General features: G+C 42.1%; 1 protein-coding gene across 1 annotated transcript in view; it reads right to left on the bottom strand.

Annotated features, from left to right (window-relative positions):
• Positions 1-39: 39 nt before the first annotated feature.
• Positions 40-14875, bottom strand: part of si:cabz01007807.1 — a 29564-nt gene continuing 14728 nt past the window's right edge. The window contains exons 21-34 of the mRNA XM_017715272.2: positions 14273-14329; positions 13929-13994; positions 12442-12510; positions 12308-12358; positions 12127-12222; positions 11979-12032; positions 10968-11063; positions 10749-10796; positions 9321-9404; positions 7183-7275; positions 6108-6147; positions 5941-5995; positions 4063-4396; positions 40-2870 (exon numbers count right to left, since the gene is read on the bottom strand). Coding sequence (XP_017570761.1) covers positions 2457-2870; positions 4063-4396; positions 5941-5995; positions 6108-6147; positions 7183-7275; positions 9321-9404; positions 10749-10796; positions 10968-11063; positions 11979-12032; positions 12127-12222; positions 12308-12358; positions 12442-12510; positions 13929-13994; positions 14273-14329 — 1557 coding nt within the window. The 3' untranslated portion in view covers positions 40-2456. The remainder of the gene's footprint in view (positions 2871-4062; positions 4397-5940; positions 5996-6107; positions 6148-7182; positions 7276-9320; positions 9405-10748; positions 10797-10967; positions 11064-11978; positions 12033-12126; positions 12223-12307; positions 12359-12441; positions 12511-13928; positions 13995-14272; positions 14330-14875) is intronic.

A 14875-nucleotide genomic window follows, 5' to 3' on the forward strand; every position in this document is an offset into this window, starting at 1 on the left:
TAGAAGTGTGGAAACACAATGAAACACACATGGACGGCCTTAAAGCATTTCAGCAGCTTTATTTTCAGCAACATATAAAAGCAGGAAAACTTTTAAAATGAGTACAGCGCATAAAAACAGACATAAAGCCCCAATGGGAATGCCCCTCTTTTCTCTTTGGCCAGGCTTGACTTTGGGCCTAAGGTATCCAGCTAAACTAAGCAATCCTGTTATCTAGGTATCGTTGGCAAACAATGTTGAACCCCGTACTGAGGTAAAGACGAGAAAGCCTGGTGAGCCCTGGGATTTTGGGATGGGTCAGAGCTAAAATTAAGGCGTGGGGGTGGAAGCATGGAAGATGGGAAAAATATATTTAGCAGCAAAGTCAGGAGAATAAAATAATAAAATACAAGAAAATGTAGGATACGGGTCCATCAGTAACAGCAGATGTAGCCTCTCGAGTCTCCAGTATGGCTAACTAGCGGTCTAGATTAACCACGACTTGTTCCCATCTGGCATTTTCTTTTAACATTTAAATCATAAAATTTACATAATACATCACTTTCTAGCAAAATGTATGCTGACTAAAGAAAACAGTCTAACAAGAGGAACATTTTTCAGTGACTTTTTACTAGATGTGGGTAATCCAGGTCCAAAAAGTGAAAAACCCTCCCCAGGATTTCGTTCCAACCGCCTGAACACCTTCGCTGCTGGCTTGAGCAAACTGGAGAAGTCGAACAAAATCCTGGGGAGGGTTTGGCACCTGGATTACCCACCTCTACTTTTTACTAAATAACTGAACCTCTTTCCTTCAAAGGATACAAATATACACACTGGATTTTACAATAAAAGGCAAAATAAAAGTACTTCAGACTCATTTGACAGGTCTACTGTAATGAGATGTGTTGACAGTCTGAAGAACTGACCACAACTAGACGTTGTAAACACCAAAGCAGCGAAATGAAACTTCACATATTAAACTTCATATTAAACGTGCTATATTGGCACGGTCCATGTCCAGTCTTGGACTCCACTTCATTTTTCCCTGTTATGAACACAAGACTACTTTAAACATTAACTATTTTTTCAAGTACCTGTCCAGGGTGTATCCTGCCTTCTGCCCAATGACCGCTGGGATATGCTCCAGCACCCACCCCTTGACCCTGACGGAGTGTGTGTGTGTGTGTGTGTGTGTTTTTTTTTTTTTTCAAGTTTAAACGCTGGCAAAATAGCTTTCTGTGTTGCCACGGTTTGAAGCCAGATGTGATACAGAAGGTACCAAAGCACCAACTTAAATCCCAGAATTTCAGCCCTCACTGAAGGTAGTTTTCACTGGGGAAGTGAAGATTCAGAACAAGAACTAAGCGAATAAGAAACCAGAACCATGTCCAACCGCAGACAGCGTTCAGATTAAGAGAAGGTGTCAGGTGCACAACAGCAACGAAGGTGAAGCTTTAAACACCACAAGCACTCATAATCAACTCAAGCCCACACTTTTTTGAAGTTCTCTCAAGTGAGTATGGGAACTGTAGTCCATATTCTGGATCACATATATTACGAGACAGCAGGGCTGGGGAAAAGGACACTACTCATCGTTATCATGCCAAATATCATATGCTTTTCTGAGTATTTTATAGATATATTTAGAACTCAAACACTGATCGGCTGCATGTCTCTTTAAAAAGAGAGCATAGATAGTCTTGTTTAACGGGATTTAGTGTAGCACAGCATGTAAAGTGTTGAATATAAATGATTAAATTCATGGGTAATTTTTGCTTTTTTCCTTTATTCCAACTGATCAGATGTCAGAAAAAGTCAGTATCATCAGATACTGTCCATCGTGAAAACATCTTGAAGTATCATGATACTGAATTTGTCATATAACCTCTGAGAGATTCTTGGACATGTACTGAACATGGTCTTGGACTAAAACGCACTGCCAAAGGGGTTTCCCCATTAATCTAGGCTTATTACGAACCAATTTGAACGTTTTCAATAATACAAAATCAATACGGTGGCCGATAAATACATAGAATGATTCTAGTATTACAGGCCTGTGCAACCTAACAAGATAATTACAAGTAATAATTGCAATTGTAATAATTAACAGATTATTACAGCATATTATTTATTCTATTATTTAGACGAAATATTTGAAATATTACATCTAAATGCATCTAAGTGTGTGATCAAACCTGCATTTTTATTTAAAAAAGCAAAAATCATTCATATAAAAAGTGATTTCTGACTTTTGAACGCTGGTGTATATTAAAATCATGTTTTTCTATACTGACTGAACCCTGACACCAAGAGAGCACTCGTTTTAGGGTCACCCTTTAGGGACAGTCACGGGCAAAACCAGACACTCCGAATCAACAGCTGATCCATATTTGGTCCAGTCCTACTCCTTTCGGACAACACTGGCATCATCACTGGGACGTCCATGTGGCAGGAAGCCGAAGCATGACCCAACCAATTTAAACGTGGCCAGTTGCGTCCAGTAGCTGCTCTCTAATGGAGTTCAGCTGCACTAGGCCATCATGCAGGTGCTTGGCCAGCATTTGCACTCGCATTGTCACTTCCTTCTTGCATCCCTTCTTCAGCTCCCTCGAGTCCTTGGTGAAGTACTTATCCATGCCTTTACACACGCTGTTCAATGCTGCCATGGCAGTGTTCACTATTTCCTCCGCTCGCTCCACAGGTTCGCTGACCAGGCTAACGGTCTGCAACGCTCGTCGTACCTCCCAGTTGCCGGCGTAGTAGTTGTTCCTCCGCAGCAGAGGGTGGCAGCGCAGTCGGCGGATCCCCTCCGCAACGAATCGAAGGCAGTGCTGCATCTCTGTCAAACGAATCTCATAGTCCTGCACGATGATCTCGATCTTCTTACGGTCCTGGCGAAGAGGAACGAACAGTGGGGGAAAAAAAGATGAGCAGTTTTCACAAAACAAGAATTACACGAATCATAATTAGTTTCACTGGTCAAGAAAAATATCACTCTAGGCAGAAGCTCATCTTAGCAGACACAATGATTTTCCACATACATCTGAATGTAACAGTATAAATAGTTCAAATAGTAAAAAAACTGTTTTTATTTTGTTATTTTACTCCTAACTTTATTTATGATCTACACTCACTGGCCACTTTATTAGGTGTTCAGTTCCTTGTTAACACAAATAGCTAATCAGCCAATTGGCCGCAACTCAGTGCATTTAGGCGTGTAGAGGAGGTCAAGACAACTTGCTGAAGTGCAGACCGAGCATCAGAACGGGGAAGAAAGGGGATTTAAGGGACTTTGAACGTGGCGTGGTTGTTGGTGCCAGACGGGCTGGTCTGAGTATTTCAGAAACTGCTGATCTGCTGGGATTTTCACTCACAACCATCTCTAGGGTTTACAGAGAACGGTCCAAAAAAGAGGAAACATCCAGTGAGCGGTCAGTTGTGTGGACGAAAATGCCTTGTTGATGTGAGAGGTCAGAGGAGAACGGGCAGACTGGTTCCAGATGATAGAAAGACAACAGGAACTCAAATAACCAACCAACATCTCTGAGGAACGTTTCCAACACCTTTTTGAAAGTCTGACATGAAGATTTAAGGCAGTTCTGAAGGCAAAAGGGGGTCCAGCCTTTCACTAGCTTTATTGTACCTAATAAAGTGGCCGGTGAGTGTGTATAACGGGCGAAATTTTAGAAAATCTACTGATTTTTTCCTGCATGTCTAGAAACACCATAAAATAAGCAGCATTTATGGTATATTTGCCATGCTGCTTGTAATGTTCAAAGCATGGCGAGTTTCTCAGATCCAGAGCGATTCAGGTCGCAAAGGGCTTGTTATTGATTTCTATCAGAATGACAATAAAAGGTAGCTGAAATGCGTTAAAAGGTGAAGCACATTCACATGCAGTCGTTTACTTTCTCAAAATGTTTATTTGTGGCACGAGCTCATTTTTTTAGATCATCTTTATCAATCCAATGCATGCAGCTACAGCACGTTATTAAGGGGGGTGAGATTTCAGTAAAGGCAGAAACGGCTGCTTCATCGAAAGCTTTAATAGCTTTATTAGATAAAAACAAACAAAGAACTCACGTTCATGTCATGGACGTTGTCCGAGATGGCAGCCGAAGCTGCCGTGATTCCTCCCGCTGTGGCCACCCCCAGGCCAACCACTGATACGATGAGCGAAGCCCCAAATGTAACAGGGGCTAAAGCCAGTCCGGCGATGGCTGCCACTCCACCCACAGCTGTTGTAGTGCTACCTGTGATGTTCGCAATCTTAGCGCGGCGGTGGAAGTTGCTGAGGTCATCGGCGAGGCTGTAGAGGAACAGCACGTGCTGGTAGAGAAATTCGGCTTGCTCGGTGAAAACTTTATAGAAGACCCGGAGCCCGCGGTGGACCTTCCCAGCAATCTCAGTGAAAGATCTGGCAAAGAGGGCACAAGAGGATGAGATACAAAGGCTACTTCATTTGCCATGACAGGTTTTGTGTTTTCAGGTTTTTCTCTTGTGTCAATTGGTTCAAACTGCAACATGCATCAATTTACACATGCGGGCATTTATCATTGATCACCGATTTGAGTTCCATGTGCTCAGATACTTTTTACAATAACATTTTAGGGCCTCTGTTAATAAAAATGAAACTAGTAGAACAAAGTGGTAATATTTGGAGGATAAAGTGGTCCGACTGTACACTCTCAGAAAAAAAGGTACGACACTGTCACTGTTCCCCTCCTGTCACTGTGGTGGTACCCTCAGGGGTACATCTCAGTACCTTTAGTCAGGGAACCTAACTGAACCAGAATCCACTGAAACGATCTGTTCTAAGCTGTACTGACTCCACACACCCCGCCTCGCCTCCAGGCTTTTTATTAAACGGTTCCGTTTTAAAACATTAGTTCATAGAAAGATACAAATCTCTACTTTTCCACTAGGAAAACCTTATATAAGGTACACATTTGGACCTTAAAACTGCTGTTGCGCCTTTGAGGGAACATTTACACTGTTTGTACCTTGATGAACGAATCATGTACCTGCATGGTGCCTTTATTTCTAACCTATTCACACCACTGTCTGTGAAACTTCATGCCCTCTTTGAATGGGGGGACGTAGCCCCCAATAGCCGTGTAGACGACCCTGCCTGAGATTCTCCTTCAACAGCACAGACAGACGGTTTCAGCCGGTTCAGCCGGTTCTTACACTGATACCAGGCTGGTGCTGATGAGCAGGAGAGACAGGGAGGCTGAGTGTTTCTTTATGGGGGAATCGATATGAAAGTGCAGCTCCACCAACTCAATGCCCCTCATTTAACACCAAGAGGCGCTGCAACACTTTACAAAGCTTTTGACCAGAATACTGATCTTTCCTGGTGTTAATGCCACTTTAATGTCTAATTACATGCCTTTTTCCTCTCAATATTACGCCTCTATTTTTATTTTTATTAACAGTGGCCCTAAAACGCTGACATAACTTTTATTTTTATTTTTATTGCTACACGTCCTTTCAGACCCACAGCATTGAGCTGTCTTCTCACAGTGGAAGGATGGACAAACACTTGTGGATGTTCTCAGATTTGAAGCAGCTGTTTATCTGATGGAGGCAGTCTTGGGGTCTACCAGGTCTTCCAGGTGGTTGTTAGGAGCCACATTTTCTCTGTAGCTTTTTAAAAATGTGTTTTTTTCACTTGTTGTATGTGCAAGTGGATTGTCTAATCTTGAAAACATTGCCTGAAAATTGAATACCTTGTATTTAATGTGGAATGGAATGAAAGTTAAATGAAGGGTAGTCTCCCATGTTGGCACAGTACTGGACATATCATAAATGCAGCAATAGCACACAAATAAAGGACAGTGTTAGATTAAAAACAATCACTTTTTAGCTTTTATACTGTACTTCAATTATTGAAAATGCCATGGACTTCGCTGTTCACACCATTTAAGACAAACTGCAGTTATGAAGGAAAAGTCTTACATAGTTTCATCCTCTTTAAGGTTGATTTCCTCATCTGAGGGTAGTTCGTCCCACACTGAAAAACAAGACAAAACAAAAAAACAAGGTAGTGTGTGTTTGTTTCCTGTTTACATGTATGAGTTTAAAGTATTTATAGGTGAAAGATCAAGATTCCACAGAGAGCTCACATTCCACTGTGTTCCACCACTCCATCAGACTGTCAGTGTCCTGCAAATCAACCCAGACAGTTAGTGGTTGGTTAGTGTAGTGGGTAACACCTTTGCCCTGTAGACTGGGGTTCAATCCCTCATCTGGGTAAACACCCTACATCAGGGGCGCATTTATAGAAAATATCCTCAAGCAAAGGTCCGGAACATCTAACTTACATTATATTAAGTGCCATATACTGTTGACTGAAGTAGCTCAGTAGGAATATCAGCAGCTTATACAGTCAACAACTGAATATCAGATCAAATAAAGTCCTGTTCAGTCATTTTTCAACAATATTTACAGATACTTTTTTCTTTTTAGATCACGTCATGTGAAATAACTTCCCTCTGACTCACTTTCTTCTCTGACTGCTGTTTCTCTCCTCGTCCCTCCCCTGTGTGGCGCCACTCACTCGAGTCTCAGAGCTCACCGTAATGCACAGATCTGATTGGCTGAGTAGTGTCATGTGATATTTACAGCTCATGTTATTGGTCTGTGAGTCTCCGGCTGCTAAAGCTACCGTAAAGGCTAGAAAAGATACGCCGATTAAAACAGGACCACCCAGTCGAAATTGAATTATCCCCCTTAGTTTATCAGTTACAGGTCCAGGTCCGCATAGCGAAGCGCCTGGGTCCAAACTCGGACCGCAGTCCTCCTATTAGTGACCTCTGTTCTACACTATACCAGTAAGAGTCCTTGGGCAAGACCCTTAACACTGCCTTCCTGTGTAATATGATCAAATTGTAAATTGAGCTGGATTAGGGCGTCTGCCAAAATGCTGTAAATGCAAATAGCTCATTACATTCATTTTAATCTGTAAAACACAGAAAGCACTGCCTTTACGTGCTCATAATCTCCATTTTCAATGACAATGCAGGTGTGATATTTAGAACTATAGGCACTAAACAGGGTCAGATGTTTGAATGATTGTAATTATACTCACACGTGAACCTGCAAGGTAAGCAGACCTCATATAAAGGCCAACAGAAAATCCAGTTTTGTTTAATTGAGATACTGTGTTTGTAAGCAATGTGTGGCAGGAAAAGAACTGACCCCTTCTTCCTCCTCCACGCCCTCCAATCTCTCTTCGTCGTCTTCCGGGCCTCTTGCTCGCCTCACGTCCATCTGCGAGGACATCCATTCAGCCTGCGAGAGAAAGAACAAAGAATACAACGTTTGCACCGCACACAAATCTGTGGACAAATTACAGAGATCAGAAAGCGTCATTTTTTCATGTCATGTCTGTCGACCTTTAGTGAAAGCAATGAGTTGCTGGACTGTTCATATTGTGACCATTAAGAACAGTCAGGATGAAAATAAAAACATATATAACAAACATATATAAACAGTTTATAAACTGTTAAACAAAAACAAATGAAATAAAAATATAATAAAGATAAGATGTAAAAATAAAAATATTTGTTTGCTGCTAATGCTATTCCTTTAAAACGTTCATTTAATTTTACTTCATTTCCAGAAGGTATTCATTCAAGGTCACAAATTTTTTTATTGTAAACATGAGGGCACAAGAGCCAATTGCTCCAGCTAGACAGGCCTACTAAAAAATAAACATGCAGCTATAATCACAAACATATTAGTTGCAAGTCCCTCAGTTTAAATAGAGCCAGGTTCTCTGATGGCTGGCCCCACCTATCAGTACTGTTTTGCAATTAAAATCTTGTTTTAATAAAGAATTTAATTGACGGATGTGCTCATAATTGTGTATATACAGTATCTCACAAAAGTAAGTACACCCCTCACATTTCTTCAGCTCTAAATAGCTGGCAACACAAGTGAGTCCACCTCACAGTGAACGTGTCCAAATTGTGCCCAGTTGTGTTAGTGTCCCTCCCTGGTGTCATGTGACCCATTAGAGTTACAAGGTTCCAGGTGTGAATGGGGAGCAGGGCTGTTAAATTTGGTGTTTTGGGTCAAATTCGGTCATACTGGCCACTGGATATTCAACGTGGCACCTAATGGCAAAGAACTCTCTGAAGATGTGAGAAATAGAATTGTTGCTCTCCACGCCTGGGCTATAAGAAGACTGCTAACACCCTGAAACTGAGCTATAGCACGGTGGACGAGGTCATACAGCAGTTTTCCAAGACAGCCTCCACTCGGAAAAGGCCTCGCCAGGGTCAAAGAAGTTGAGTCCGTGACGTCATCATGGAGGAGAGGTAGAGGATTCCAGTAGCAACCTGTGCAGCTCTGGTGAATTCCATGCCCAAGAGGGTTCAGGCAGTGCTAGATAATAATGATGGTCACACAAAATAGTGACCCTTTGCGCCCAATTTGGACACGTTCACTGTGAGGTGGACTTGTGTTGCCAGCTATTTAGACATTAATGTCTGTGTGTTTTCTTTTCAGAGGACAGTAAATCCACACTGCTATACAAGCTGCACACTGCCCACTTTAACTTATATCTAAGTGTCATCTCTACAGTGTCGTCCCATCAGAAGATATAAAATATTTGCAGAAATGTGAGGGGTGCACCCACTTTTGTGAGATACTGTGTATCATGTATTTCACAATGGCTTCCAACATGGCTCAGCCAGTCAGATTTCAGAGCTCCAAATATCTGTTTTATTACGGATATTCGGATAGATTCTATCTTTGATACAGAGGCAGATGCATGAAATCTGAGTGACAAGATGGATTGAGACGGGATTAAAATCAGAGATTCTCCGCTAAGAGCCACATCACTGCACCTCCCCATGTTCAACTAATCCTGTCTGCACAGTACTTAAGTCAACAAATCACACTGTCACATTCATCTTGATGTGTGAAAGAAAAACAGAAAGCAGAGTCAACACTGCCTCTGAATCTGAAATCACTCGGGTGGGGATCTGTTTCTCTCACATGGTGAAACTTGGACACATGGAACTGGTTTGGACACACTCTGAACACACGGAACTGGTTTGAGCGCATGTTAGTGAGTCAAAAGGCACCTCATACTTGGCTAACTCGCAGGCCCTCCAAGCAACCATGCAGGTTCTCCAGATAAGCAAAAGTAAATGTAGACGTCTGACAGCTGCAATAATGGCAGTTCCTGTAATCTAAGCCTACTCTACTAACAGGCAACACTGGTGTCGGCGAATGACAAGTCACGTTCCTCACCACCAGATCTGTGATGATCGAGAATGCTGTTGTGGGTGACTGACCTATGTGTAGCTAAAAGGTTGTGTGGATACCTTAGCTGCCTCTGAAAGGTAGTAGTTACTGGAGGTAGCACCTGGGGGATCAAAGTCTTCAGGAACAAATGCTTCCCCTCTAGCCTTAAAGGGCAAAAGTACAAAGTGATTTGAACAGACAACAGTGACATTTTAAGCACTGAAACATCAGACTTACCAAAATGAGGACACAAGCAAAATGCATGCAGATACACTTCACATCCAAACGTATCCAGACACCCCTTTTGATTGGTGAATTGATTGACTTTAAGGTACACATTGCTGACACAGGTGTTCAATGGACCCACAGAGCTTGTACAACCTTCAAAGAAAAGCACTGCTAGTAGAATGGGATGTTGAGGCAGGAGTCGGCAACACGCGACTCTTTTCCTGTCCTGTTGTGGCTCCACAGCTGAATTATATTAGTAGGTAATAATAAAATAATCCTCCTTTACAGTAAAATAAAGCTCTGCTGATCCTTCAACACAGTTTAGCAGTAAATGGTCTTAAACGCTGGAGTTAATGTAGAACTGCTGATTCACCCTTTAACCCTGAAGATCAGCGCAGACGGCTGGTCACCATAGCAACACAGACAACAGTCTTGCCCATCTAGTAGCTACGAAACGGCAAAGAGAGAGATTTAAGACGAACGTCGATAATTTGGATATTTGTGTTTATAATCACTCCAGCTGGTTTCCTGATACATTTAATCTACAGCAAGACACTGTCAAACACTAAAAAGTCACAAAACTGATGTCAGCTTCTCATTTGTCAATTTTTCGTGTTCCACCTTAAATGGTGCAACAAGAAGCTGGTAAATGAGAAGCTTCAGCCTTGTAAAAAAGAGATATTTTCCAAGAAACTATTCCACTTTTGGAAAAGTTTCCTGCTGGAGATGTGAGAAAAGTGGCTACAGCTGAGCTGAAGCTTAAAGCAGAGCAAAGTATGTCTGTGTATTCATTTATATTATATTTGTTAGCCTGTACTAGTACATCAGTCACAATGGTAAAATGGACATAAAATGTTGTAGATCACAAGGTGGTTAGACTTTTGCTGAAAGGACAAAACGACTCTTCCTAACATTTGGGTTGCCGACCCCTGGCCTAAGGTCACCAAGTGCAGCGCCAAACATCAGCTAGAATGGTATAAAGCCCTTCAGCACTGGGCTGTGGAGCAGTGCAACTGCATTCTCTGGATTGATGGAGCTCCATTCAGTACCTTTGGAATAATCTGTGATCCAGAACTGACCAGCATCAGTACCTGACCTCATTGATGCTTAATCAAATCCTCATAGTAAATGTTCCAGCATCTAGAGTAAAGCCTTCCCAGAAGAATAGAGGCTGCTACTGCAGCAAAGAGAGACAAACTCACTATTAATACCCTTCACTTCAGCAGGTGTCTACACACTTTGGATGTATAATGTATGCACACCTATGCAAAAACCATTACCGTTGTTTCTCTGCTTGCCGTATGTGAATTGTTATGAGGCTTGGTGTCCTAAAAACAATAGAAAAAGGCTTTTATTACATAGTGAGATGAATGAGGGATGAGTAATAGTTAGGAGTGGGCAATGTGTCAAACGTTATCAGTATCATGATTTGCCACATCGTGTACCCTTACGCAACAGACTGTTTAATATGGGGATCAGAAATGAGGGTGGAGAAATACCGGACTGTACTCCTCCATCCAGGTTTCAGCATCTTCAACGTCTCCTGGCTTGAACAGATCTGCTCCTTTTTCTGGGGTTTCTGAATCCGGTAGACCCTAAATATCACAAATATGTTCATCAGCAGAACTGCATTTCAGATTTGCAGCTTGAATTTCAAACTGAATCTTCCATAAACAAAGGAATAAACAAGTAAATTAATATTATATATATATAAAGTATTAATTTACTTGTTACATACATATATATATGTATACACACTGATCAGGCATAACATTCTGACTGACCACCTCCTTGTTTCTACGCTCATTGTCCACTTTATCAGCTCCACTTACTGTATAGCTGCACTCTGTAGTTCTACAGTTACAGACTGAAGTCCATCTGTTTCTCTGATACTCTGTTACCCTGATCTTCAGTGGTCAGGACCCCCATGGACCCTCACAGAGCAGGTACTGTTTGGGTGGTGGGTCATTCTCAGCACTGCAGTAACACTGACGTGGTGGTGGTGTGTTAGTGTGTGTTGTGCTGGTCTGAGTGGATCAGACACAGCAGTGCTGAGTTTTGTAAACACCTCAGCGTTGCTGCTAGACTGAAAATAGTCCACCAACCAAAAATATTCAGCCAACAGCGTCCTGTGGGCAGCGTCCTGTGACCAGTGATGAGGGACTAGAGGATGACCAGCACAAACTGTGCAGCAGCAGATGAGCTGTCGTCTCTGACTTTACATCTACAAGGTGAACCGACAAGGTAGGAGTGTCTAATAGAGTGGACAGTGAGTGGACACAGTGTTTAAAAACTCCAGCACCACTGCTGTGCCTGATCCACTCACCACCACCACTCGTACCAGCACAACACACACTAACACACCACCACCACATCAGTGTTACTGCAGCACTGAGAGTGATCTGCCACCCAAACAGTACCTGAGTGTAGAAACATGGAGGTGGTCAGAATGATAGGCCTGATCGGTGTATATTTACATGCATATATGATGCAATATAACAGCATGGAACCTTTGCATCTCTGCAAGGAAGTGGTGGAACCCTCAGAATAGGCGGTTTTCTCATCTACGAGAAAGTGAACACAGGGAAATCAAGTCCAAACATGGAAATCTAATCACATCAGGAATTAAACATGAAAAGAATAATCGAGTTAAAATACCTCATTATAATCCTCATGTCCATTCAGTTCAGAGCCGTTAACGTCACTGGCTTTAAATAGATCTGCCCCTTTCTGTGGGACGTCCTCTGCTGTGCTCTAGAGGTGAATCACATGTATATGAAAGCGTACCTGACTTACGATGACTTTGCACATTACTAACAGAAGCGGTGTTAATGTTTACCTTCGATTCTTTCCGAGGCAGCCGGGGAACTATAAACCTAACAGGTTTCTTCTGTAAAAACAAGCGCAAATGCAACTGTAATTCACAGTGGATGCACACAATACACAGACAAAGCAACGGCAGGAGCGACTTACAGGTCGACAGTCCTGCATTTCTAGTTGCTCGGCACCATTCGGAGAGAAAGGCTCATCCTGGTAACCTGCCTGAACATTAAAACATAAACACCTATAATCAGAAGGCTGGCAGTTAAATTAAGATGTTATGATTGAACATGTTTGTCAAGGTGGCGCTCTAGCGAAGCACAGTCGTCTTATTGCCTCTGATTGGTCTAACTCTACAGGCAGTATATAACTGTGTGTTATTAGGTTAAATATTTCCCCTCTCAAAACTTTTTTTTCCTTTTTGGGGGGATTTTTACCCAATTTTCCCCCCAATTTAGTCGTTTCCAATTCCACCCACTAGTTAGGACTCTCCCAGTCACACGATACCACCAGCACTAGGAGGGTGAAGGCAGCACAGGCTTCCTCGAGAATCTGTGAAACCAGCCGCCGCTTCTTTTCAACCTGCCGCTCTCGCAACGTCACGGGACAGCCGAACGCGCTCGGAGGAAAGCGCTGACCACCAGATCTGTTACGTCACCTAACAGACGCCTGCGCTGACTAGTACCGCGTTGAGTGATGGGGGGAGAAGGGGGCCATCCTACTAACTTGTTCTTATTGTATGTGAATTTGTGAATTGTGTATTGTGAACTTCCCTGCTGTGGGACTAATAAAGGATTATCTTATCTTATTGTAGTGTGTTGTAGTGTGTTGTACTGTATTGTAGTGTAGTGTAGTGTACTGTATTGTATTGTATTGTATTGTATTGTAGTGTAGTGTAGTGTAGTGTAGTGTATTGTAGTGTACTGTATTGTATTGGAGTGTGTTGTACTGTATTGTACTGTATTGTAGTGTGTTGTAGTGTGTTGTAGTGTGTTGTAGTGTGTTGCACTGTTCTGTGTTCAGCTCTGCTCTTTTTCCCTCTGTATCTACAGTGACTGTGTTTCTATCAGTATCTGAGCTCAGGACCGTCTTTCTCTCTAACCTACTGGTAACTAGCAGAGAGACTTTCTCTAGACAGACAAAGCTCTTCCTGTAAGTCGCTCTGGATCAGAGCGTCTGCTAAACGCTGTAAATGTAAATGTAAAACTCGCGACCTCCTGATGACAGGGCCAAGGCTTAGATGGCTGCGCCACTCGGGAGCCCCCTCAAAACCTTTTTGATTCTGTAAATGTAGGTTATAATAAATAAAATAAAAACATTAGACTGTGATTAATGATTAACCTTTCAACCCTTTTGCAAAGTGACGATTTCTAAGTGACTGAAAATAAAATAAAAGGTGAACCCAAATGGACCCGAGGTCACTAATTGGTCACAATTATATATTTTTTTTCTCAAATTTCAAACTTAACCTGCTCTTGACAAGGAGAGGCAGGCAACATTCGGTCATGGTGATGGTAGCCCAGTAAAAAAGTAATCAACCATCATGAGACAGAAACTCCAGGGTTAGACTGAATTAGGCGAGCTAAGCAAGAAATCCTTTGTGAGACAAAATTCAGGTGGTAGAACAACAACAATCCCACCTTTGACTCCAACGAAGGGGTATATCCAGTCGCCCCCTCCTCCTTATTCGGAGGCCTAAATGAATCCTGGAGAAAACAGGTTGCAAAGCTAAACTCGTATTACAGCAATTTGGTGTAGAGCAAAATTCAAATATGTAAACAGAAGAATACTTAAGCAGATGGCTGGGTGTGGAGGTTCAATAGCTTAAAGGTACCAAACGACTTCACTACAGTGTATTAATAAATTAGACGCAGCTCATGGCCAATCAGCTTTCCAGTATTTCATATTAGCACTGAAAACCTTTTAACGATACCCAGCCCTACTTAAGCACCATCAATTCAGTTACTCTGTGACCGTTACATACCAAGACGTCTGCAGAGAAGCGAGTCTTTTCAGCATCGGTTCTCATAAATCGGTCTTCCTACAAAAAAAAACAAAAAACTATGAACTTTTCCTTTTCAAGCTTTCCTTTAATGCCACATACAGCTTATTGAGCTTCTCTTCTAAAAGTTGACCCATTACTTTGTTATTGTTGGTCTTCAAAAGCAACTCAAATGAGACTCGGAGTTCAACATCCAAACTATATGTGGAAGCACGTAAAGTTTCAGCTCCTGAATGAAGCGATCAACAGGTACACGCTACTCCTCAAGACCACCAGTGGTTCCAAACCGCACTTGGTCATGTTCTCCATAACGTTCATATTCCATCAGCTCCATTCAGAAGCTGGGGGTCGTGTGAGGCTGTAGCTCTTCTCTCCAGTCTAATAGACGGTGATGTCATTTTAAACCCTGTGATAGGGCGGAAGGCAGGATACACCCTGGATGGGCCGCCAGTCCATCGCAGTTTAATATTACAGTAAAAATATTCAATTAAAAAAATCTAATTGCCACATATCCTCCTGTAACAATTAGCCAAGGTACAGAATATCTGACTTATAATAATCTGATTCAAAGTCTTCAAAGACTAG

Source organism: Pygocentrus nattereri, chromosome 22, assembly GCF_015220715.1.
Source record: "Pygocentrus nattereri isolate fPygNat1 chromosome 22, fPygNat1.pri, whole genome shotgun sequence".
Taxonomy (NCBI): Eukaryota; Metazoa; Chordata; class Actinopteri; order Characiformes; family Serrasalmidae; genus Pygocentrus; species Pygocentrus nattereri.